The 26665-nt window shown below is 34.8% G+C and overlaps 1 protein-coding gene and 1 long non-coding RNA gene across 10 annotated transcripts in view; one reads left to right on the plus strand and one right to left on the minus strand.

Annotated features, from left to right (window-relative positions):
- Window positions 1-26665, plus strand: part of AGBL3 (AGBL carboxypeptidase 3) — a 136596-nt gene that overhangs the window by 40830 nt on the left and 69101 nt on the right. For 4 of the 9 annotated variants that reach the window (XM_077997372.1, XM_077997371.1, XM_077997370.1 and 1 more), the window contains 2 exons: window positions 16512-16638; window positions 17564-17664. In XM_077997372.1, the coding sequence (XP_077853498.1) occupies window positions 16512-16638; window positions 17564-17664 (228 nt within the window). Of the gene's footprint in view, window positions 1-4922; window positions 5062-6233; window positions 7014-9567; window positions 9731-16511; window positions 16639-17563; window positions 17665-17889; window positions 18003-26665 lie in introns of all 9 variants that reach the window. The other 5 variants (XM_015134966.3, XM_077997369.1, XR_013415606.1 and 2 more) reach the window with 3 other exon arrangements.
- Window positions 1-26665, minus strand: part of LOC114677040 (uncharacterized) — a 74026-nt gene that overhangs the window by 31318 nt on the left and 16043 nt on the right. The gene's annotated exons all lie outside the window — the stretch shown is intronic.

A 26665-nucleotide genomic window follows, 5' to 3' on the forward strand; every position in this document is an offset into this window, starting at 1 on the left:
TATTTTTGCCTCCTCCCATGAATCACTAATGTTCTGAATGGCATCTAGAATGGAAAATGCTTTCCAGAAGGTTTTCAATTTACTTTGCCTAGATCCATCAGAGGAATAGTAATTCTCTAGGCCAGCTATAGCCTTACAAAATCTATTTCTTAAATAATAATACTTGAAAGTCGAAATTACTTCCTGATCCATGGGCTGCAGAACGGTTGTTGTGTTAACAGGCATGAAAACAAGGTTTGTCTCCTGTACATCTCCATCAGAGCTCTTGGTGACTAGCTGCATTGTCAACAAGCTGTAATATTTTAAAAGGAATCTTTTTTCTGAGCAGTCAGTCTCAATAATGGGCTTAAAATATTTGGTAAACCATGCTGTAAACAGATGTGGTGTCATCTAGATTTTGTTGTTTTGTTTATAGAGCACAAGCAGAACAGATTTAGCATAATTCTTAAGGGCCCTAGGATTTTCAGAATGGTAAATGATCTTTGGCTTCCACTTAAAGTCACCAGCCGCATTCACCCCTAAGAGGACAGTCAGTCTGTCTTTGAAGCTCTGAAGCAGGGTATTGACTTCTCTTCTCTAGCTAGGAAAGTCCTAGATGTCATCTTCTTCCAACAGAAGGCTGTTTGTCTACATTGAAAGCTGTTGTTTAGTGTAGCTACCTTCATCAGTTATGTTAGCTAGAGCTGGATAACTTGCTGAAGTTTCTGCGTCATCGCTTGCTGTTTAACCTTGTACTTTCATGTTATTAATATGGCTTCGTTACTTAAACCTCATGAAGCAACCTCTGCTAGCTTCAAACTTTTCTTCTGCAGCTTCCTTACCTGTCTCTGCCCTCATAGAATTGAAGAGAATTAGGGCCTTCCTCTGGATTAGGCTTTGGCTTAAAGGAATGTTATGGCTGGTTTGACCCAGACCAGGAAGCTTTTTCCATATCAGCAATAAGACTGTTTTTTTGTTGTTTTGTTTTGTTTTTTTAATCATCTGTGTGTTCGCTGGAGTAGCACTTTTAGTCTCCTCCAAGAATATTTTTTAGCCGGGCGCGGTGGCTCAAGCCTGTAATCCCAGCACTTTGGGTGGCCGAGGCGGGCGGATCACGAGGTCAGGAGATCGAGACCATCCTGGCTAACCCGGTGAAACCCCGTCTCTACTAAAAAATACAAAAAACTAGCCGGGCGAGGTGCAGGCGCCTGTAGTCCCAGCTACTCAGGAGGCTGAGGCAGGAGAATGGTGTAAACCTGGGAGGCGGAGCTTGCAGTGAGCTGAGATCAGGCCACTGCACTCCAGCCTGGGCGACAGAGCGAAACTCCGTCACAAAAAAAAAAAAAAAAAAAAAAAGAATATTTTTCTTTGCATTCACAACCTGGTTAACTGACACAAAAGGCCTAGCTTTTGGCCTATCTTAGCTTTTGACATGCCTTCCTCACTAAGCTTAATCATTTTTGGCTTTCGATTTAAAGATAAGAGATGTGTGACTCTCCACCTGAACACATGGAGGCCACTGTAGGATTATTAATTGGCCTAATTTCAATATTGTTATGTCTCAGGGAATAGGAAGGCCCAAGGAAAGGGAGAGAGATGGGGGAATGGGTGGTGGTGGAGTAGTCAGAACACACAGCACTTAAGTTCACCATTTTATATGGGTGCAGTTCATGGTGGCCCAAAACAATTACAACAGTAACATCAAAGATCACCCATAACAGATATCATAATAATGAAAAAGTTTTCAATGTTGTGAGATTACCAAAATATGACACAGAGACACAAAGTGAGCACATGTTAGAAAAATGGTGCTGATAGACTTGCTCAACACAAACCTTTAATTTGTTTAAAAACAACAACAACAAAAACAAAAACAAAAAAAACATAGTATCTGTGAAGCACAATAAAGCAAAGCACAATTACCCAAGGTATGCCTATATCATTGTTTCCTATACAGATATTCTTCAATTTACATTAGGGTTACCTCTCAATAAACCAATTTTAAGCTGAAAATATCATAAATCAAAGGTGCATTTTCAACTTGTGATATTTTCAGCTCATGATGGATTTATTTGGGTATAACTTCATTGTAAGTCAAGGAGGGTATTGAATATGTATCACTTTTACACCATTGTAAAGCTGGAAAATCATAAGTCCCATCATAAGTAGGAGACCATCTGTATGTAATGTGTCTTTTTCTCTCTGGCTGTCTTCAGCAATTTGACTATGGTGTGCCTAGATTTGGTTATCTTAATATTTATCCTGCTTGGAGTTTGCTGAACTTCTTGGATCCATAGCTTAGTAGGGGTTTTGCACCAAAATTTGATAAAATTTCAGCCATTATTTCTTCATATAGTTTTTCCATACCACTCTTTCATGTTTTTTAGAATTCCAATTATACGTATGTTGGATTCTAGATACGTCCCCACATGTCACTGGATATTTGTCCACTTTTTTCCCTCTCTGTCTTTCAGTTTGGACAATTTGTATTTGTTTTCAAGTTCACTGATTATTTCTTTTGCAAGCTTTAACTCTTTTTTTCTTTTTAAAATTTTCAATTATAAATTGGCAAATTATAGTTGTATATATTTATGGCATACAAAATGTTATGATTTATGAATATAGTATGGAATAATTATATCTTCACATTACATACAGATGGTCTCCTACTTATGATGGGACTTATGATTTTCCAGCTTTACAATGGTGTAAAAGTGATACATATTCAATACCCTCCTTGACTTACAATGAAGTTATGCCCAAATAAATCCATCATGAGCTGAAAATATCACAAGTTGAAAATGCACCTTTGATTTATGATATTTTCAGCTTAAAATTGGTTTATTGAGAGGTAACCCTAATGTAAATTGAAGAATATCTGTATAGGAAACAATGATGATACAGGCATACCTTGGGTGATTGTGCTTTGCTTTATTGTGCTTCACAGATACTGTGTTTTTTGGGGTTTTTTTGTTTGTTTGTTTTTTAAACAAATTAAAGGTTTGTGTTGAGCAAGTCTATCAGCACCATTTTTCCAACATGTGCTCACTTTGTGTCTCTGTGTCATTTGGTAAATCCTTCAGTTATTGTAGTTTTATTTCTAGAATTTTCATTTGGTTCTTTTTAGTTTTTTTCTTTTTTGAGATTTCTTATCTATTTTCCCATGATCTCTTATATTTTCATTTTTGTCTTTGAATATATATTCAAAGTCCTTCTGTGTTAATTCCAACATGTGCATTATCTTGGAGTCTGCTGAATTTTATATGTATTCATGGATCACATTTTCCTGCTTCTCTGAATGCCTTATGTTTTTATCATATGTAGAACATTGTAAAAGATATGTTTTAGGGAGTCTGTATTATATTCTTTTATTTATTATTTATTTATTTATTCATTTTGAGATGGAGTCTTGCTCTGTCACCTGGGCTGGAGTACAGTGGCACATTCTCAGCTCACTGCAACCTCCACCTCCTGGGTTCGAGCAATTCTCTTGCCTCAGCGTCTCGAGTAGCTGGGACTACAGGCATGCACCACTACACCGGCTAATTTTTGTATTTTTAGTAGAGATGGGTTTTCACTATGTTGGCCAGGTTGGTCTCAAACTCTTGACCTCAGGTGATCCATCCTCCTTAGCCTCCCAAAATGCTAAGATTACAGGTATGAACCACTGCATCTGTCCTGTATTATGTTCTTTTAAACATTATGTTGAATTTTGTTCTTTCTGGCAATTAAATTGCTGGGAGATCATTTTGCTTCTTTCAGGCTTGCTTTGATTTTGTATAGGGGCAGGTCTGTTTTCATTTTATCCCCAGTGCTACGTCGTGACCTTTACTCTTGAATATGGTACTTATGCCTAAGATACAGCCTTTCTGGAGTCACTGTTGAATGCCTAAGGTATTCCATAAAATCTTTCCACTCTGGATTAGTTGGAATTCTAATATATCCCAGAAGTGTATGTCCTCTGGCATCTCAGCCCACAGTAGTGCTCTCTTGCGTCTTTCTCAGTCTCATCTTTTGACTGGTAGCCAATCCCTCATCCAAGGACTGGGAAACCACTGTGTAGACTGTTGAGGTTCTCTATGTAGCTTTCTTTTCCCTGGTGTCCTGACCCGCAAATTTCAGCAGCCCCAAGCAACAATCTTCCCTCTTCAGCTCAAGACTGTCATACTGTTCTAAAATGCCACCTCCCTGGGCTGTAGTCCAGCAAGTATCTCTATGCAGCAAGCCAGGGCTCAACATAGGCTCACATCATGTCTTGATCTTTCAAATATCCTACATAGTTGTTCTATTTGTTGTCCAAATGCATGAAAACAGCTCATATCCTTTATCCAGTTTTATAGTCATTTACGGTGAAAGGGCAAGTTCAGAACCAATTACTTCATCATGACTAGAAACAGAGTGAATTTTTTTTTTTTTTTGAGACCAAGTCTCACTCTGTCGCCCAGGGTCAAGTGTAGTGATGCGATCTCTGCTCACTGCAACCTCTGCCTACCAGGTTCAAGCGATTCTCCTGCCCCAGCCTCCTGGGTAGCTAGGACTACAGGCACATGCCACCACACCTGGCTAATTTTTTTTTTTTTTTTGTATTTTTAGTAGAGACAGCATTTCACCATGTTGCCCAGGGTGATCTTGAACTCCTGAGCTCAGGCAATTTGCCTGCCTTGGCTTCCCAAAATGTTAGGATTACAGACATGACCCACTGCACCTGGCCAAATGAGTATTTTTAATGTAATGTAAGAAATATACAAATTTATTTTAGGCATTGTTTTTTCTAGTCTAAATACTCTTAGACTCTGTTGTTTCAACATGTCTATATAAATTAGTGTCCAGTTACTTGAAAATTTACAATCCTTATACTTGTACTATTGCTCCAAACTCTGTGCAGAATAACCTTCTTACTTTAGGTGTGCCTTGACATCTTTATGATCTTCTTCTCTCATCAGCTTACAAAGAGCCCTGTTTTGTGTATTCCCGAGTTGGGGGTAACCGAACACCTTTGAAGCAACCTGTGGATTACCGTGACAATACTTTGATGTTTGAAGCAAGGTTTGAGAGTGGTAATCTACAGAAGGTAGTCAAAGTGTAGGTTCTAATTATTTTTATTTAAGGAGCTAGACCATCAACTATTTACCATTTTCTGTATCAAGTACATTAAAGTTCTTAGTATCTATTATGAAACTGTAATTCCTTGAAGTATAGATACTATTAATAATTAGAAATTATTGTGGAGGAGGGGAGTATAAAAGATTCTGAGTTCAAATAATTTGGAGAACTATGAGGTGTAAAGTTAAGAAGGCTTCTGTACTGTACATTTTCAGTATAGTAATATAAATTGTCACACACACAGTGCTTCTCAAACTTTGTATTGAAATAGTTCTTGGGATGAGTGTTCCATAGAATATCCCAAGGGCGTTATTTTATTTAAAAATATTATGGAAATCTTTAAACATACACTTAAGTACAGAAAATAGTACAATTCTGCATTCACTGCCACATACCTATCACCTAGACTCGACAGCTATCAAGGTTTTGCAACATTTATTTTACCTATTCCTAGGTGATTATTTACAACTGTACACATACACATTACATGCTAAGTGCAGAGTGCTGATAGAATAGAAAGTTACTTGATAGAGAAAAATAGTCACGACTAACCAGGTAATATTGTTATGTATATAAATAACATTCCAGTGAAATTATTATTTTTGCCTTTATTTAAGCATCTCCAATGACTAAGTAGAGGGATGTAAATAGTTATCAAATGCAGTTCTTGTTCTCAAATAGTTCAAATTATGTAATCTATGTGATCATATTAATTTATCTGTGTTTAAATCTCTCAGTGATAGTTATTTTATATCCCTAGTTTTAGACTGTAATAGATACATATGTCTGAAGTGAAAAAAGAAATGTTGGACTTTGCTTCAGTTTTGGTAACTCTTTAATCATTTCTTATATAGAAAATATAATTAGGTTGAAATATATAAACTTTTATCAAACACCTGTGTTTTTATGTGCTCTCTTGAATTACCAAGGAATACAAAGGATTTAGAATTAGCATAGAAGCAGTTTCTCATCCAATAAAAGGGAAAATTTCAAAACTTTTATCTTTTACATTGTTTCCTAACAAAGCTTTCTGTGAATGAGTAAAAATAAAATAATTTTCCTTATTTAACTCAAAATTTTACATTCGTTTTTTATAAAATGTCATTTTTACATTCTTACGTGCTTTTTTCCCTTTCTTTCTTGTGTATTAGGGCAGAATATGAATACCAACTGACTGTACGCCCTGACCTCTTCACAAATAAACACACCCAGTGGTACTATTTCCAAGTCACTAATATGCGAGCAGGAATAGTCTACAGATTCACTATTGTCAACTTCACCAAACCTGCTAGTCTTTACAGTCGGGGTATGCGCCCACTGTTCTATTCTGAAAAAGAGGCCAAGGCTCATCATATTGGCTGGCAGAGAATAGGAGACCAAATCAAGTATTACAGGAACAACCCAGGCCAAGATGGGCGCCATTTTTTCTCTCTTACATGGACATTTCAATTTCCACACAACAAAGATACCTGCTACTTTGCTCATTGCTATCCATACACTTACACCAACCTGCAAGAATACCTTTCTGGCATCAATAATGATCCAGTACGGTCAAAGTTTTGTAAAATACGTGTTTTGTGCCACACGCTTGCTAGGAACATGGTGTATATTTTAACAATCACTACCCCCTTGAAGAACTCTGACTCAAGAAAGCGGAAGGCTGTGATTCTGACTGCAAGGGTCCATCCAGGGGAAACCAACAGCTCTTGGATCATGAAAGGCTTCCTAGATTATATTTTAGGAAACTCAAGTGATGCACAGTTGCTTCGGGACACTTTTGTCTTCAAGGTGGTACCCATGCTGAATCCAGATGGTGTGATTGTGGGAAATTATCGCTGTTCCTTAGCTGGACGGGATTTAAACCGTAATTATACGTCTCTCCTGAAGGAATCTTTTCCTTCTGTATGGTATACCCGGAACATGGTTCATAGGTAAAATAAGCCTCAAATTACCTCTCTGCTTATTTAGTGAACTTAGTAGTAAGAATTTTGCTCCCACAATCTCATTCGTTTTACTGTAACTTCTCAAGATAGTCTAACTACTATATAACTACTTTATTTTTTCCCCGTTATTCACAACTGTAATTCTATACCCTTCTGGCATTATGCCACTGGATTCACTAACCTCCCCTTAAATAATGAAACAGATTCTAGAATGTTTCGATGACTCGATGAAACTAATCAGCTTTCATATACCAAATTTGGCTTCTTGCTAAAGATAATGGTAGCACTGATGTTTAAAATAATTTTATATTTTTTATAAATATATATATATTATATACATGAAATATATACATATAAAGGGAGCTGATGATATGTCTAATAGAATATCTATAACGTCTGCTTAATGCTGTCTGAGATTAAGGGTCTCTGGTCTGAGACATGATGGATTACAGGTCACTGCCCTTTGGCGTCTCTCTTTGGAAACTCTTTTAAATATCAGTTAGTCTCTGATTGTCTTGTAAGAAGGTTAAGGCAGAAGTCTATTCAGCAAGTTTCTAAAAGACTTCGAAGAAAGAGAAATATCTTAATCCAGTTAATCGTACGCAGGTAAGTAGGATAAGTCAGTCACATATGTGTGGAAAGGTGAGCAGCTATAAATATATATAAGATTAAGTATATTTAAAGCATATTAGAATAAGAGAGAGTAGATTTTTATGTAAAATACTTAGTATAAGTAGAATATCTTTTTACCCATAAAGATACCTATGGATAAAATCTTATACTAAGTATTTCTGTTTACCTATGGGTAAAAAGAAAATCCAAACTGTTTCTAAAGTTATTTAAATTAATGTAAGATGAGAGACCCTAATATCCTGTTTCACTTCAGAAGTAATACCATCTCTTTGGAAATTAATTTGTTAGAAGTAGAGTTCCTTTTGACTTTCTTATAAGAAAATGAAAGACTGAAGAATTTGTGGCTTAAAAATGTGCAGCATGTTTCATATTTAAGAACTTAACTTGATATTCATGCCTTATAATCTAGTTAGTTTTCTAAAAACTTGTAACTATCATTTAGTGGCTTTATATCAATCTTCTGTTATTGATGAGAACTTATTAGGCAGCAAATGAGAAAAGGGTAATAAATTAACACATAATACATTTTAGTTTGTAATTTCACTATAGTTTAAAGCAGTATGGTTTCTAATAGAAGCAAAATGCTTTGAATGTTTATATTTTAGGTTTTAATATTTTTGTTATAAATGTACTGTATTTAATAATATTATAAATACTATTGCTAACATTTTGATGTTTATCCTTCCAGATACAGCAAATAGTATATGTAATTTTGATTAGTTAAGTAATAATCCTACCACTTTAACACCATACTTTCTTACTTTTGAAAGCCTCTTCTATTAATATTAGTCATTTTATCAATCAGTTTGAGGGACTTATTTTTTGTTTTGTTATTTTTATATTGAGTGTTAAATTATATAGACCAAAGGTTGTGCTCTTCAGGAATGTGTAATATATTTTTTCAGATATTTGTTAGAAATTTATCAGAAAAAGTCAATTCAAACTTTGGTACCATTTTTCTCAAGATAATAACTTAATCACCACACTACTCAAGGGTTAAATATTAATTGGCTTCAGCACCAAGTCATCAAGCACTCAATTTTTAACAAATATTTAGGTGCTTATTATGTGCATAGTACTGTTCTAGATGATTTGAAGCATTCCCCATTCTTAACAAGCTTGAATATGAAAAATATAAAAACTTTTCTAGACAAGGGCCAAGCAAACAGTACCAATATCTTTAAGTGGTACCGAAGTTCAAAAAGAGAAAGCTCTGTGGCCTTGACAAATTGAAAGGAAGTGAGACATGAGGTCAGTACTGAAAGATGGCAGGTAGTATTTACATTTACAAAGATAAAGAAGGTATTACAGTCAGAAAGAAAATATGTGAAATAAAGCAGAGAGATCTTGTTGAAGAAAGTCTTGGGAGTAAGGTAAATTTTGTCCTTATAATGGAAAGCTACTGCATTCAGACTTTTTTTTTTTTTTTTAGACGGAGTCTCACTCTGTTGCCCAGGCTGGAGTGCAGTAAGGTTGTCTCGGCTCACTGCAACCTCCACCTCCTGGGTTCAAGCAATTCTCCTGCCTCAGCCTGTAGAGTAGCTGGGATTACAGGCATGTGCCGCCACACTCAGCTAATTTTTGTATTTTTAGTAGAAAGGGGGTTTCGCCACATTGTCCAGGCAGGTCTCGAACCCCTGACCTCAGGCAATTCGCCTGCATTGGTCTCCAAAAGCATCAGGATTACAGGCATGAGCAACTGCACTTGGCCTGCATTCAGATCTTTATATAGTTAATAAATTATTGTAGATTTTAAAAATTGTATATTAATAATATGTGATATAGATAAGAGAAAGCTAGGATATAAGAAATTGTATTTATTTGGATATTACACGTATAAATCCATAGTTGTACCAATAGAAGAAAAATGCAGAGATAAAAGTTAGTAACTTGTCTTTCTTCCTGGCAGACTGATGGAGAAACGAGAGGTTATTTTATACTGTGATCTTCATGGCCATAGTAGGAAAGAGAACATCTTCATGTATGGCTGTGATGGTAGTGACAGATCTAAGACATTATACTTACAGCAACGAATCTTCCCACTTATGCTAAGCAAAAATTGTCCAGATAAAGTAAGCACCTTTTAAGGTATTAACTCTTCCTTTACCAAATGTTGCCCATGTCGGATAGCAGAATGGTCCACATGGATAATACTGTTCCAAACTGCTTTTGTTATTTAGTTAGTTTGACCAGTTTATACAACTGACAATAAGAAAGCAACTACATAGAACTACTTAGTGAGCAATAATTTGAAAATATGGGGGAAAAAGGCAAAAATGCCCCAAACCTACCACCATAATACCACTGCTCTTTTACCTTTTGAAAGCTTCCTCTATTAGTCATCTTTATCAGTTAATTTTAGGGTCTTGTTTATTGTTTTAATAGTCATTGAGTGCCTAAATTATACAGATTAAACACTGTATTCTTAAGAAATGTGTAACAGTTTCTTCAAAGTATTTATTAGAATTTTGCCAGGAAAAAACTTAATCCAATAATCAATATTTTAAAACTATATAGAAATTAGAATGAGAAAAGAATAAAGTATATTATTATTTTCACAAACTATGGAAATATTGGAGACTGATTTACCAACATGTGAAAATTATATTTTAATCATTCTTTAGGGAAAAGATCCAAGAAAATTCCTGCAGACTTTCCCTTAAGTTCCCAACCAACCAATTCAATTATAAAGGACTTACTGAGAAGAACTAATTGTCTTTTGGGGATAATTGGGGCCCAAAGACATATAAAGGACAGGATAATCTGATAAAAATAGCTATTTAAAGAAAGAACAGGCTTGTTCCCCAAAGAGGATTCATTTCGTCAGAAAGAATGACGGGAAAACCCAACCCCATAGCTGAAGCTATTCCTATGTAAATGTATACTGTCAATACTCTTAGGTATAGTTCATTACTCCTATAAAATAATTCTGTGTTACTAAGATATTTTAATGTTTGTCTATTGACATTCTCCTTAGGGTTTTAGATCTCTAACCTGTTGTGCCTTAGATGAAATGGACCAATTTCTTGAACAACTCAAACCACCATTCTGCAGTTTAAACAGGTCTTCCACATCATCTAAAGGTTGCTTAAAACATAGAGGCCTTTATTTCTAGGTTTTCTGTTAAATGTTTCTTATGAAAATATTTTTGGGCCGGGCACGGTGGCTCACGCCTGTAATCCCAGCACTTTGGGAGGCTGAGGCAGGCAGAACACGAGGTCAGGAGATCGAGACCATCCTGGCTAACATGGTGAAACCCCGTCTCTACTAAAAATACAAAAAATTAGCTGAGCTTCATGGCGGGCACCTGTAGTCCCAGCTACTCAGGAGGCTGAGGCAGGAGAATGGTGTGAACCCAGGAGGCGGAGTTTGCAGTGAGCCAAGATGGCGCCGCTGCACTCCAGCCTGGGCTACAGAGCGAGGCTGTCTCAAAAAAAAAAAAAAAGAATCTTTTTGTGCAAATCCACAATTATAGTTGGAGATTTTAAATACTTCTTACATTAATCTGGAACTGGTAGATAGACACTAGGCAAGGATCAACCCACTGGATTTGACATTTATAATACACTCTATTAAACAGCAGAATACACATTATATTCAAATGCACATGGAACAGCACCAACGTAAATCGCATTCTGGTTTAAAACAACTACTAACAAATTTAAAATAATTAATATCATACAAGTATGTTTTTAAGCATAATGGAATTAGAATAAATCAATAAAAGAGGAAAATCTACAAACATGTAGATATTAAACCACATTTCTAAATAATCCTTAGGCCCAAGAGGAACTCTTAAGGAACATTAGAATATAGTTTGACCTGAAAGAAAATGAAAATATGTAACATGAAATTTTGTGAAATTCAGCTAAATAGTAGCACTTAGAAGAAAATGTACAGCAAGAAATGCTTATATTAGAAACGAATAGGCTGGGTACAGTGGCTCATGCCTGTAATTGAGAGAGGCCAAGGTGGGCAGCACTTTGAGAGGCCAAGGTGGGCAGATCACTTGAGGTCAGGGGTTCAAGACCAACTTGGCCAACATGGTAAAACCTCATCTCTACTAAAAATACAAAAATTAGCCAAGCATGGTGGTGTGCACCTGTAATCCCAGCTACTTGGGAGGCTGAGGCAGGAGAACTGTTTGAGCCCAGGAGGCAGAGGTTGTCGTGAGCCAAGGTCATATCACTGCACTTCAGCCTGGGCAACAGAGTGAGACTCCACCTCAAAAAAGAAAAAAGAAAAGAACAAAGACCTTGAATTAGTAAACTAAGTTTCCACATTAAGAATAGAAAAAGAAAAATAAAATAAACCAAGCAGAAGGAAGCAGATAATAAAGATGAGCAGGTCAATGAAATTGGAAAATGAGAAACAATGAAAAAAATCAATTAAGCAACATTTGTGCTTGGAAAAGATTGGTAAAACTGATAAAACTTTACCAAGATTGATGAGAAAGTAGGAGGAAGAGACAGAGGAGGAAGGGGAGGCAATGATGGCACAACTTACCAATATCAAGAATGAAAGAGAGGTATCACTACAGACTCTGCAGGCATTAAAAGGACAATAAGGGGAAATTCAATTCTGTGCACATAAATTTAACAACTTAGATGAAATGAACCCATTCCTTGAAGACTACAAACTACCAAAACGCACCCAAGGTGAAATAATCTGAATAGTCCTGAAAAGCATTCCAAAAAGAAACTCCAGAAAACAAATATCCAGATCCAGTTGGATTCACTGAAGCATTCTACCAAAAATGTAAAGGCAGTCTTTCCCAGGATTACCATACCAACACAAGACAAAGATAGTACAGGAAAAGAAAACTACAGACTAATATCCCTCATGAACATAGATGCAAAAATCCTCACCAAAATATTAGCATATTAAATCCAGCAATATATAAAAAGACTAATATACCATGACCAGATGGGGTTTATCCCAAAATATAAGGCTGGCTTCATATTTGAAAATTAATCACTGTAATCCACTATGTTAACAGTTGAAAGAAGAAAAACTGTGTGATCTCATCAATTGATACAAAAAGGTTTTTAACACAATTCAGCATCTAGTTATGAAAAAAAAAAAAAAACTTTCAGCAAATAAGGAATTAAAGTGTACTTCCTTAACCTGATAAAGGACATCTACAAAAAACTCTACAGCTAACAACACAGTTGATGAAAGACTGAATGTTTTCTGCCCAAGGTCAGGAAGAAGACAAGAAAGTCCACTCTTCCTCAATTCATGCGGCGTTGTACTGGAGGTTCTAACCAGTTCAAAAAGGCAAAAGAAAGGAGAAGGCAGACAGATTGGAAAGAAGTAATGATGGTGGCACAATTATCTACACAGAAAATCCAAAGTGATCCACACACACACACACACACACACACACACACGCCACACCCACACCCACCCACCCAGCCACCCACACACACACACAAAACTAGAACTAGGCCGGGCGCGGTGGCTCAAGCCTGTAATCCCAGCACTTTGGGAGGCCGAGACGGGCGGATCACGAGGTCAGGAGATCAAGACCATCCTGGCTAACACGGTGAAACCCCGTCTCTACTAAAAAATACAAAAAACTAGCTGGGCGAGGTGGCAGGCGCCTGTAGTCCCAGCTACTCGGGAGGCTGAGGCTGGAGAATGGCGTAAACTTGGGCGGCGGAGCTTGCAGTGAGCTGAGATCCGGCCACTGCACTCCAGCTTGGGCAACAGAGCGAGACTCCGTCTCAAAAAAAAAAAAAAAAAAAAAAAAAACTAGAACTAACAAGGGAGTTTAAGCAAGGTCATAAGATACAAAATCAACCCACAAAAAACAATTGCATTTCTGTATACTCACAATGAAAACATTGGAAACCAAAGTTAAAAACAATACCATTTTTATCATAGCTTCAAAATAAATACTTAGTTATAAATCTAACAAAATGTATAGATTCTATACGCTGAAACCTTAAAAATGCTGATGAAATAAATCAAAGGCCCAAAGAAATGGAGACATGTGTTGTATTATGGATTGGAAGACTAAACATAGTAAGATATCAACTCCCCAAGTTGATCTGTAGATTTAACAGAGTTCCAGACAAAAATCACAGCATAATTGTTTATAGATATAAACAGGCTGATTCTAAGATGGATAAGGAAATACAAAGGAACTAGAATAGGCAAAACACTTTTAAAAAATGAAGTTGAAGGAATCACACTATCAAATTTTACGACAGTATAAAACTACAGTAATAAAAATAGTATGTTAATAGGAACTGTGTAAACACCAAGAGCAGTGGTACAGAATAGTAAATCTAGTAATAGACCCACATACATACAGCCTTTTGACAAAGGTACACAGGAAATTTAATGGAGAAAGAAACCTTTCAATAAATAAGTGTTGAAACAATTGAACATCCATATAAAAAACAAAAAACTTTCACCTAACCCTCAAACCTTAAATGTAAAACTGTAAAATCTTTAGAAGAAAATATAGAAGAAAATTTTTATGACATGGAATTAGACAAACCTTCCTTAGAAAATACCAAAAGCATTATCCATTGGATTGTAATGAATTGATAAGTTGGACATCATCCTTTTGCTCTCTGAAAGATCCTATTAAGCAAATACAAAGATAAGCTCCAGATAGGAGAAATTATTTTCAATCACATATCTCACAAAGAACTTTTATCCAGAATCACTCAGTAGTAATAAAACAACCAACCAAATAATCTTAAATACACACATTTCCAAAAATGATATGTGAAGGCAAATAAGCACATGAAAAGGTGTTTGACATCAGTAGCCCTCAGGGAACTGCAAAGTAACTGAGGAGATACAGTTACATACCTGTTAGTATTGCTAAAATAAAAATACTGACAATCCCAAGTTCTAATAAGAATTTGGAATAACTGGATCTCTCATACTGTACATTTTTGTTGGAGATGCAAAATGGTATATCACTTTGAAAAGTAGTTTGTCAATTTCTTATAAAGAAAATTGTACACGTATATCATCCAGCAATCCCATTCCTAGATATTTACCCTAGAGAAATGAAAATGTACATTCATATATAAACCTGTACACACATTTATAACAACTCTATCATAATTGCCAAAAGCTGGAAACAACCCAAAATGTCCTTTAACTGGTAAATGGATATACATTTTAGTACACCCATACAATGGAATAGTACTTGGCAATAAAACGGAAGGAATATTCATACATGCAACAACTTGGATAAATCTCAAAAGTATTAGGCTAAATGAAAGAAGCTAGTCTCAAAAGATTACATTCTATATGATTCCATTTATACAGCAGTCTTGAAAAAGCAAATCTATAGTGACAGCAAATCAATGGTGGCCAGGGGTTAGAGGTGGCAGGAGGGTGTTAACCTATTAGGGTAATAGAACTGTTCTGTATCTTGAGTGTGATGGTGGTTACAGGAATCTATATATGTGTTACAATTCATAAAATGAGGTTGAGCACAGTGGCCCATACCTGTAATCCCAGCACTTTGGAAGACCAAGGCAGGAGGACCGCATGAGGCCAGGAATTTGAGACCAGCCTGGGCAACATAGCAAGACCCCATTTCTGTGAAAAAAATACAAAACTAGCTACATGTGGTGGTAAGTGCTTGTGGTCTCAGCTGTTTAGGAGACTGAGATAGGAGGATAGCTTTGAGCCCAGGAGTTTGAGGCTACAGTGAGCTATGATAGCACCACTGCACTCCAGCCTGGGTGACAGAGAGAGACCCTGTCTCGAAAACCAAAACAAAAAGATGTATAGAATGAAACACAAAAAGTCAATTTTATTGTATGTTACTGAAAAAATAAAATTGCACCTCACAACTTTCTTTGTAGACAATCTTTCAGGACATAATTTCAAATGATCTTTCATATGAAGATAAAGAATCTTTATTTTTGAACATCTCCAACACTAATCTTCATTCCTAACATGAATGAAGATTGAATCCCTTCCTATAACTTTTTTAAAAGTATAAAATTTTATCCCAACAGCATCAAGAATTAGTCAACTTTTGGAAGCAACCTAAGTTTCCATTAGCAGATGAATGGATAAAGAAAATGTGGTACATATACAGAATGGGTACTATTCAGGCATAAAAAAGAATGAGATTCTGTCGTTTGCAACAACATGGATGGAACTGGAGATCACTGTGTTAAGTGAAATAAGCTAGAGACAGAAAGACAAACTTTGCATGTTCTCACTTATTTGTGGGAGCTGAAAATTAAAACAATTGAACTTGTAGAGACAAAGAGTAGAAGGATGGTTACTATAAGCTAGGAAAGGTAATGGGGGAGGGCAGAAGTGGGGATGGCTAATGGGTACAAAAAATAAAATTAATAAGAACTAGTATTTGATAGCACAAGAGAGTGACTATAGTCAATAATAATTTAATTATACATTTTTAAAAACTAAGAGTATAATTGGATTGTTTGTAACACAAAGGATAAATGCTTGAGGTGATAGATACCCCATTTACCCAATGTGATTATTACGCACTGCATACCTCTATCAAAATATATCATGTACACCCTATATATATAAACCTACTATGTACCTGCAAAAATTAAAAAGGAACTGATTTTGAATATATGTTACATAAAGATATATACATATCTTTCTATAAAAATAGTAAATTTTATTGCAGAAATTAGAATCTATAGTTCTCAGACATGTGAACATATCATCCTTAAAATGAGATATTTCCACTGGTCAGAAAGTGAAAAGTAGCTCCTGAAGCTTTAGTGAGAATTATAGACTTTGCATAACCACTTTCATTTTTAATACTACTTTCCAAAAAAGATATAAGTACCAGAACAAGTCTCATTTCTATTTGCTTCTTTTCAGTTTTCATTCTCAGCTTGCAAGTTTAATGTTCAAAAGAGCAAAGAAGGAACAGGAAGAGTGGTCATGTGGAAAATGGGAATCAGGAACAGCTTTACCATGGAGGCCACCTTTTGTGGATCTACTCTGGGTAAGATCAAGGGTTCTCATTCACAGCTCTCAAAGCTTTAAACCAAATATACATAATTTAATGTAAATGTTATAGTACAGACAATAGCACTTTCTTCCTATTTAAATAATACTAATATTTAATCAATTCTATAAACAGGATGAATAAACTCCCACAATATGGTATCTCTATTTCCTAATTTCCCTTTGTTTAGAAAGGAAGATTTAAGCATATAAATAGAATACTCTAATTGGTTGTTTCATATGGTAATCTTTAAATGCTTGTTATTTTTAAGGAGGTATCTACAGATTTTTAATATTTTTTATTGGATTTGCTATTTGCAAGGCAAAATGGACTTTTGGGAGTCAATATATGTTTAAATGAAAGCACTTGGTTCCCTGAACAAAAACGTAAAGTGTGCTTTGTAGTCCCATTTAAGAAATCTTTTAGTTACATCTAGCATATCCTAACATGGTTAGAATACTCCATATTAAAATAATAGTCACATTATCAGAAAAATGTATCAAAGGAAAGTTCTAGAAATCCACATATGTACTTTCCAGCTAGTTTTTAAAGCACTTTGAAATTGATATAACATTATTTGTGATGATGAAAATATTTTCTCATAAAATCTTTACACGAGTTTTTCTCAAAGTGATTATTACCACCATTTCTAACTGGCAACCAAATATTCTAGAACTGTCTTACTGAATTTTTTTCTGCCTTTACAACATATACTAATGTGTGTTAAATCAGCTTTGGTCCAGATGGTGGAAAAGGGACAAGGGAAAGCAATGAGCTGTTAAATAACCTGCCCTGGAGAAGAAAATCTAAAGAACAGGATATGGAATCATATCAATCTTTTGTTTATACTGTTTTGCAATGTACCTGCTAAGAAAAATTATTAACTTACCCTCAAGGGTGGATAAACCTATTGATGTTTTAGGTAATAAACGAGGCACTCATTTCAGCACAAAAGACCTGGAATCAATGGGATATCATTTTTGTGATTCTCTCTTGGACTATTGTGATCCCGACCGGACTAAGGTAAGCAAAGTGCATTTGGTAATGCATCAGACTCCAGCCTATCAGATACCATAAGCTGACTATGGGCCTATGCGGTGTTTGCCTTTTAATGTCCCAACAGTGTTGTTGGGGGTTTGGCACTTAATTTCCCAGTAACAGTTGTCCCAGGTGTCTATAAATACTCAAATAGTTTAATTAGGAAATAAAGTTATTTTGTAATGAGCTCATGTATTTATTTTTCCCTAGTATTATCGGTGCCTGAAAGAATTAGAAGAAATGGAAAGACATATAACACTGGAAAAAGTCTTTGAGGATTCAGACACTCCTGTGATACACATTACATTGGATCTAGAGTCTAGGTAACTCAAGGCTACTGAAGTAATGCAATTTGTTGTGCTGCTTTACTATGTGCTTCATAATTATACCAGCATGTTATTGTCAATTCTCAACTGAAAATCCCAACTATAAGTGGTGGAAAATTTCTCCCATGCCCATTATTTTGGCCAGACCTCATTAAGACTTCATTTATTATTTTTATCAAGTAACATGAACATTACTGTGTACAGCGTACTAGGTGTGAAAGACATATGAAATTGATTTTTGTTTGGTTATTGTTTTTGTTTTTCTCTTTCTTTTTAATATACTTTTTTAGTTTTTTAGAGCAGTTTCAGATTCACAGTAAAATGGAATGGGAAGTACAGAGAGTTCCCATATATCCCCTATGAGAGTGGTACTTGTTTACAGTTCATGAGTGTACACTGACACATCTTTATCATCCAAAGTCCACTGTATATGTTAGGCTTCACTTTTGGTGTTAATTCTGCAGGTTTAGACAAAAGTATAATATATGTATTCACTATTATAGTATGATACAGAGTATTTTCACTGTATGGATTCACCCTAAGAACCCACCTATTCAACCGTCTCTCCCTACTAACCCCTGGAAACCAGATATTTTACACGGTCTCCATAGTTTTGCCTTTTCCAGAATGGCATATAGGTAGGAGCACACAGTATGTGGCCTTTTCACACTGGCTTCTTTCACTTAGTAATACGCATTTAAGTTTCTTCCATCTCTTTTCATGGCTTAATAGCTCATTTATTTTTTGCACTCAGTAATATTCCATTGTCTTAATGAACACAGTTCATATATCAGTTTACCTACTGAAGGACATCTTGGTTGCCTCCAAGTTTTGCCAATTATAAATAAAGTTGCTATATACATCCATGTGCAGGTTTTTGTGTAGACATAAGTCTTTGACTTCTTTGAGTAGATATCAAGGAGCATGGTTGCTAGACAGTATGATAAGAATATGTTTCGTGGCTTTTCTTCTTCCAGCATTGGAGTCGATGTTACCTCTTCATTTTTTATTTTATTGTGGTAAGAACACTTAGTATGAAATTTACCATCTTACTTACTGTACAATATTTTATTATTTTTGATACAATATTGTAGAGCAGATCTCTAGAGTTTATTCATCTTGCTTAACTGAAATATTTTGCCCTTTAATTAGAAAGTCCCATTCCCCCACAACCCTCTAGAAACCACCATTTGACTTTTATTTTATGAATTTGACATTTTAGATACTTCATAAAAGTGAAATCATGCAGTATTTGTCTTTCTGTGATTGGCTTATTTCACTTACTGTAATGTCCTCGCTGTTTATCCATGTTGTTAACATATTGCAGAATTTCCTTCTTTTTTAAAGCTGAATAGGAAGCCACTGTATGGATATGCATTTTCTTTATCCATTCATTTGTCAAAAGATATTTAGGTTGTTTCTACATATTGGCTATTGTGAATAGTGCTGCAATAAAAACGGGAGTGCTAATGTCTAGATTTCAGTTCTTTTGGATAAATACCCAGAAGACTGCTGGATCATATGGCAGTTCTATTTTTAGAGTTTCTGAGGAACCTCTGTGCTGTTTTCAGTAGCAGCTGCACTGTTTTATATTCCCACCACAGTGTACAAGGGTTTCTATTTCTCCACATGCTCCCTAACACTTGTCTTTTGATTTTTTTGATGACAGCCATCCTGACAGGCAAGAGGTGATATCTCATTGTATTTTAATTTGCATTTCCCTGATAAACGTTGTTGAGCACTTTGTCACATACCTGTTGACCAGTGTGTCTTACTGTAGAAATATCTATTCAAGTACTTAGCCCATTTTATAAAAAAATCAGGTTATAGGGGTTTTTGCTATTAAGTTGAAGGAATTCCTTATATATTTTGGAGACTACCCCTTATCAGATGTATAGTTTGCGCATATTTTTTTCCATTCTGTAGGCCGTTTTTTCACTCTATTGTTCCCTTGGTTGTACAGAAGCTTTTTAGTTTGATGTAGTCCATGTGTTTATTTTTGGGTTTGTTGCTTATGCTTGTGGTGTTGTATCTATGAAATCTTTGCAGAGATCAGTGCCATGGAGCTTTTCCCCTACGTTTCTGGAAGTTTTGTAGTTTCAGGTCTTATGTTTAAGTGTTTAGCCCATTTTGAGTTGATTTTTTTTTTGTACAGTAACCAATTTTATTCTTTTGCATGTGGATATCCAGTTTCCCAGCATTATTTGTTGAAGATAGTATTCTTTTCCCATTGTGTATCCTTAGCACCCTTATTGAAGATTATTTGGTCATATATGTGTGGACTTATTTTGGGGCCCTGTATTCTATCCTGTAAGTATAGATGTCGCTCTCTCTTTGTCAGTGTCATACTCATTTGATTACTGTAGCTTTGTAATATTAATTTGAAATCAGAGAAAGTGATGACTCCAGCTTTGTTTTTTTTTCTCAGGATTGATTTGATTTGGCTATTCATGGTCTTTGGTGATTCCATATGAATCACAGAACTGTTTTTCCTATTTTTTGTAAAAGGTACCATTGGGATTTTGATAGTGTTTGTATTGAATGTGTAGATCACTTTGAGTAGTATGGGCATTTTAACAATATTAACAATATTAAGTCTTCTGATCCACCAACAGGGGATGTCTTTCCATTTATTTCAGTCTTCTTTAATTTCTTTTATCAATGTTTTATAGTTTTCATTATACAAGTCTTAGTTAGGTTTATTCCTATTTTATTCTTTCTGGTGCTATTGTAAATGGGATATTTTCCCAATCACCTTTTCAGATAGCTCATTATTAGTATATAGAAACACAATGGATTTTTGTATGCAGATTTTGTAACCTGTAACTTTGTGAGTTTATTTATTAGTTCTCGCAGTTTTTTTTTTAATGGAGTCCATAGGGTTTTCTATATACATATATAAGATTATGTCCTCTAGAAACAGGGACAATTTTACTCCTTCATTTCCAGTTTACATGCCTTTTCATTTGTTCTTTTGCCTAATTGCTCTGGCTTGGACTTCCAGTATTATGTTGAATAGAAGTGGCAAGGTGAGCATCCTTGCCTTGTTCCTGATCTTAGGGTAAAAGCCTTCAGTTTTTTACCATTAAGTATGTTATTAGCTGTGGGCTTTTCATATATGGCCTATATTATGTTGAAGTGCTTTCCTTCTAAGTTTGTTGAGGAAAGGATATTGAATTTTGTCAAGTGCTCTTTCTCTATTGAATCATGGATTTTTATCCTTTATTCTGTTTGTATGGCTTATCACATTAATTGATTTGCATATATTGAACCATCCTTGCATCCCAGGGATAAATCCCACCTAGTCATGGTGGACAATCTTTTTAATGTGTTTTTACATTTAGTTTTCTAGTATTTTCTTGAGAATTTTTGTATCTATGTTCATGAAGGATATTAGCCTGTGGCTTCCTTTTCTTGTGGTATCTTTGTCTAGATCTTTGGTATCAGGTTAATGTGAGTCTCCTAAAATGAATTGAAAGTTTGCTCCTCTTCTATTTGAGTTTGAGAATGATTGGCATTAATTATTCTTTAAACGTTGGATAGAATTCACCAATGAAGCCATCTAATCCTGGGCTTTCTTTGTTGGGAGATTTTCAATTACTCATTAAATCTCCATAATAGTTATAGGCCTGTTCAAACTTTCTATTCATCCAAAATTTAGTCTTGGTAATTTGTATGTTTCTAGGAGTTTATCTGTTTCATGCAGATTATTTAGATTGTTGTTATACAACTGTTCATAATAGTCTCTTATGATTCTTTTTATTTCTGCAGTATCAGCTATAAAGTTTCCTCTTTCATTTTTTATTTTATTTGAGTCTTCTCCATTTTTCATAATTAGTTTAGCTAAGAGTTTGTCAAGTTTGGCTTTTCAAAAAACTAATTCTTAGTTTCACTGATTTTTTTCTATTGTTTTTCTATTTTCTATTTTATTTCTGCTTTAATCTTTGTTTTTCCTTTCTTCTGCTAATTTTAGGCTTAGTTTGTTCTTTTCTATCTCCTCGAGGTATAAAGTTAGGTCATTTATTTGAGAATCTTTATTCTTTTTTAAACATAAACATTTATCACAATAAATTTCCCTCTTCGTACTGCTTTTGCTATATTCCATTAATTCTGGTATATTATGTTTTCATTTTTGTCTCAAATTGTTCTTAATTTCCTTTTTTATTTCTACTTTGACCCAATGATTGTTCAAGATTGTGCTGTTTAATTTCTTTATACTTGTAAATGTGAATATTCCAGTTTTCCTTCTGCTATTTATCTAGTTTCACCCCATTATGGTCAGTAATAATACTTGTTAAATTTGTTAAGGCTTGTTTTGTGGCCTAAAATGTGATCTATCCTGGAGAAAGTTCCAGATGTGCTTGAAAAGACTATGTAGCCTGCTGCTGTTGGGTACAATGTTCTGTATATGTCTGTTAGATCCATTTGGTCTATAATGTTGTTCGAGCCCTCTGTTTCCTTATTGATCATCTATGTCAATATTCTATTATTGAAATGAGGTATTGAAGTCTCCTGCTATCATTGTATTGCCGTTTCTCTCTTTGGTTCTATCAATGTTTGTTTTATATATTTAGGTGCTCTGATGTTGGCTGCATATATATTTGTGATTGTTATATCTTCATAGTGTATTGATCCTTTTATTTGTTATCTCTTCCTAGTGGATTGACCCTTTTATCACTATATAATATCCTTGTCTCTCATGACAGTTTTTTACTTAAAGTCTACTTTATCTGATATAACTATAACTATTCTTGCTCTCTTTTAGTTGCCATTTTAGCATGGAATATTTTCCCATCCCTTAATTCAGCCTATGTATGTCCTTAAATCTAAAGGGAGTATCTTGTAGATACATTGTAGTTGGATCCTCTTTTTTTAATCCATTCAGCCATTCTATGTCCTTTGATTGAGTTTAGTCCATTTATATTTAAGGTCATTATTGATAGAAGATTTACTATTGCCATTTTGTTGTTTTCTATTAGTCTTATAGTATTTTTTTTTCTTTTCTTCTCTTCAAATTATTTCTTATGCTGTCACTATCCACAGAGAAGTGAGATGACACAAAAGCAGTATAATAAAAGGTAATGAATAATAACTGGAAAATTCAGTACCAGGGGAATATAGTTGGAAGAAACAATGTACTAATTTTATAAGCTCCCACTTATAGGTGAGTACAGTACTTACAGGAAAGGTAAAACAAATGTATGATTCTTCCCTTATATTTACACATTTTTCAGTCTTGAGTTAGTGCCCCTGCAACTTTCCCTGGTGACTAATATGTTTGTTTCCAGATGCAGAGTATCATTTTGAGCTCATGAGTTTGTTTATATAATATTTGATGTACTCTAATCAATTTCAGTCATTATTATTTGAATGCTCAAATTTTCCTCAACCTTGACAAGACCGATTAAGTTGGCCTGTGTTTTTTGACATGACTCTCATAGTCTTCAGTAACTTTCAGCCATGATGGGATTTCCCAGGCTCATCTTGTATATTTCCTGCACCAGAACTGGAATCTACCATTTCTCTCAGAAGTCCTGGTTCTTTTCAGTGAAAAGGGATATTTAGATAACATAGCCTAGATGATAGTTATTATTGCTTCTAGTTTTTTTTCCAGGGGATTGAGTTGGGAAATATGTATTTTCATAAGAAAAAATCTTCAGTTCATAATTATATTTCCAGTTCAAATTTAAGATTATAGAACTTATTCTTATTTTTTATACTTCTCTTTTCTCGTATACTGAAAAATCTTCATTCCTAATTACTTTAGGGTAAATATTTACCTACTTCTTCCTTTTCCTATCATATACCCATAATAATGCCACCAATAAAATCACTATTGAATGCAGTTTAACATTTCTTTGTAATTCTTTTTAAGCTTCATATAAAGTAGTTTTTAAAAGGGGAGAGATTATTTTCTCTGTGTGGCTATGCCAGCAGTCTGACAGTTAAGTGTCTTTGTTTTTGATTATATTAATTTTTAGGAATAACTTTTATTAATTTTTTTGTTTTTAAATTATATAACATGTTTACATAAGAACATCACAACTATATAACAGGGAACATTCAAAAAAGTGTTGATTCTACCCCATCTTCCTCTCTCTACCCTGTTTCCTTCCTTGTTCCATGGGTAACTGTTTTCATTATTTTTTTTACTTTGTTTTACTTTGAAAATATGAGTGAATAACCACATATTTTCATGTCCTGTACCTTATACGAAAGGTAGTATACCATCAGTGTTGTTCCATATCTTGCTCTTTTCACTTACAATACTCTGGAAGTCACTGTAGATTTTTCAGTACATAGGGGTTTTCCTTATTTCTGTGTAGTACTCTACAGTTTGGGTATATCATAATTTACTCAGTCTGTCCTCTACTGATGGAACATTGGAAAATAACCTACTTTTTCCAAATAGTATTTTTTTCATAGATTCAGGGGGGTATATGTGTGGGCTTGTTACATGGATTTATTGCATAATGCTGGGGTTTGGGCACCCATTGAACCCGTCACCCAAATTGTGAATATAATGCCCAACAGGTGGTTTTTCAACCCCTCTCCTCCACCTTCCTCCTGACTCTTGGAGTCCCCAATGCCTGTTGTTTCCATCTTTATGTCCATGTCTACCCTTTGTTTGGCTCCCACTTATAAGAGAGAACATGCGGTATTTGAAAACGATTTACTTTTAAATGTGGTTCTAAATTAGGATAAGAGAAGTGAGATCAAATAAGATAATGTGTAAGTAAATCCTCTATAACTTTGTGCTGTAAAATACTATATAAATAATATATATCATGTGTTATCTATCTAGAATACCTTATAAGAAATTCAGGAATTTATGGTAAATTGGGACATAAACTTGATTTCCTAGGACCAATCAATATTCTACAGGAGTCTGGAGTCTGTTTTTTGAGGCTGCAGAATCATTCCATGTTGGTTATTTTGGAAACTTTGTAACATCTGATACACATTGAAGAAAGCTTCATCCTTACATGTGCAGAAATATTACAAATGTGCTACTTATGTATATTGCCCTTTTTAAAAAGGAACATAATAATCACCATCTACTTTTTCCAGAGATATAAACCAATTTCAAATGAAAGCGTCCAAATATTTTAAGAACTTCGCATGCAGAAACACGTAGAAGGCATAGCTTCATTCTATGCTTAAGAAAGCAAGGCCACACCAGTAGTGATGGGTGAAAAATGGGTGAAGCTGACTTTCAGGACAATAAAAGGAAGAACTCCCTAATAATGAGTCTGAGAAGGGTTAGTGGAAAGTAGTTAGTACCTTACAGAAAGGATTCAGCCAGGCCGGGCATGGTGGCTCACGCCTGTAATCCCAGCACTTTGGGAGGCCGAGGCAGCAGATCACCTGAGGTCGGCAGTTTGAGACCAGCCTGACTAACATGGATAAACCCCATCTCTACTAAAAATACAAAATTAGCCAGGCATGGTGGTGCATGTCTGTAATCCCGGCTACTTGGGAGGCTGAGGCAGGAGAATCGTTTGAACCCAGGAGGCGGAGGTTGTGGTGAGCCGAGATCGTGCCATTGCACTCCAGCCTGGGCAACAAGAGCAAAACTATGTCTCAAAAAACAAAATGAAACAAAACAAAACAAAAACAGAAAGGATTCAGCCAAAGCTGGAGGACCGTCTGCTATGGGACTTAATTAAATAATTCCTATTTGTGAGAAAGATTTAGTTAAATTATTCCTGAGGCCTAAAAAATTATAAGATTCTAATGGATACTATCAATTTAACAATTCATCTTAAGAAAATAAAAACATTTCTAATAAATAGGAAATAGACATTTAAAATACAGCCTGCCAGTCAATGTCTTTGATTTTTAGAAGTATATATTAAATAGAAAATACTATTATAAAGCAATTTAAAACACAGACCTTTCAGTATAGATGCCTACTGTGTTATAAAATCAAGGCTGATATGAACAACAGTTATGATATGTTAATTATTATTTAAAAATTTGTTTGCTTTTATTTTTTCATAAATTTGGTTACCTTCTATGATGGCATAAGTGAAACACATCAAGTCAGTATTGAGAAACCCTTAACTTTCTAACCATATGTGGCAGCCTTCTATATAATTTTAGGAGTTTCCATATTACAAATGAGGAGTTTAAGGCCTACAGTGAATTAACCTCAGCGTGTTCTCTTGCCTTTGGCTCTCTTTAAGCTGGATCTAACACAGAAATAAAGATAAGTAAATTTACCTGGAGGGCCATTTTATAAGTACTTTGTAGCTGTGTCTGAGAAGCAAAGTAAAATAAAATCCATTGGAACTTAAATTGTGAGTGCAGAGGAGAAATTTTCCAAATGAAACTTAAATTCCTTTTATAGCTGCTGCTTAAAAAGGAGCATTGTGTTTCAAAATAAGGAAATGTAGAAGTTTCTTTGATTTAAAAGCATTGATACATTTTCTGATTTGCAATGGAAAATATTTCCTTATAGAGAATACAATAGTGCCACTAGTACAAGCAATATTTTATAATTAATATAAAAAAGATAAAGCAACTTTAAAAGGTATCTTGTTTAATGAAAAAATATTTTCTGATGCACATTCATTCAGATACTATGGTAAATATAATAAACTAGTTATGTAGTTTCTTAGCCAAAAAAGGAAAATATTTAATGGTAGACAATTAAA

The sequence above is a fragment of the Macaca mulatta genome, chromosome 3, assembly GCF_049350105.2.
Source record: "Macaca mulatta isolate MMU2019108-1 chromosome 3, T2T-MMU8v2.0, whole genome shotgun sequence".
Taxonomy (NCBI): domain Eukaryota; kingdom Metazoa; phylum Chordata; class Mammalia; order Primates; family Cercopithecidae; genus Macaca; species Macaca mulatta.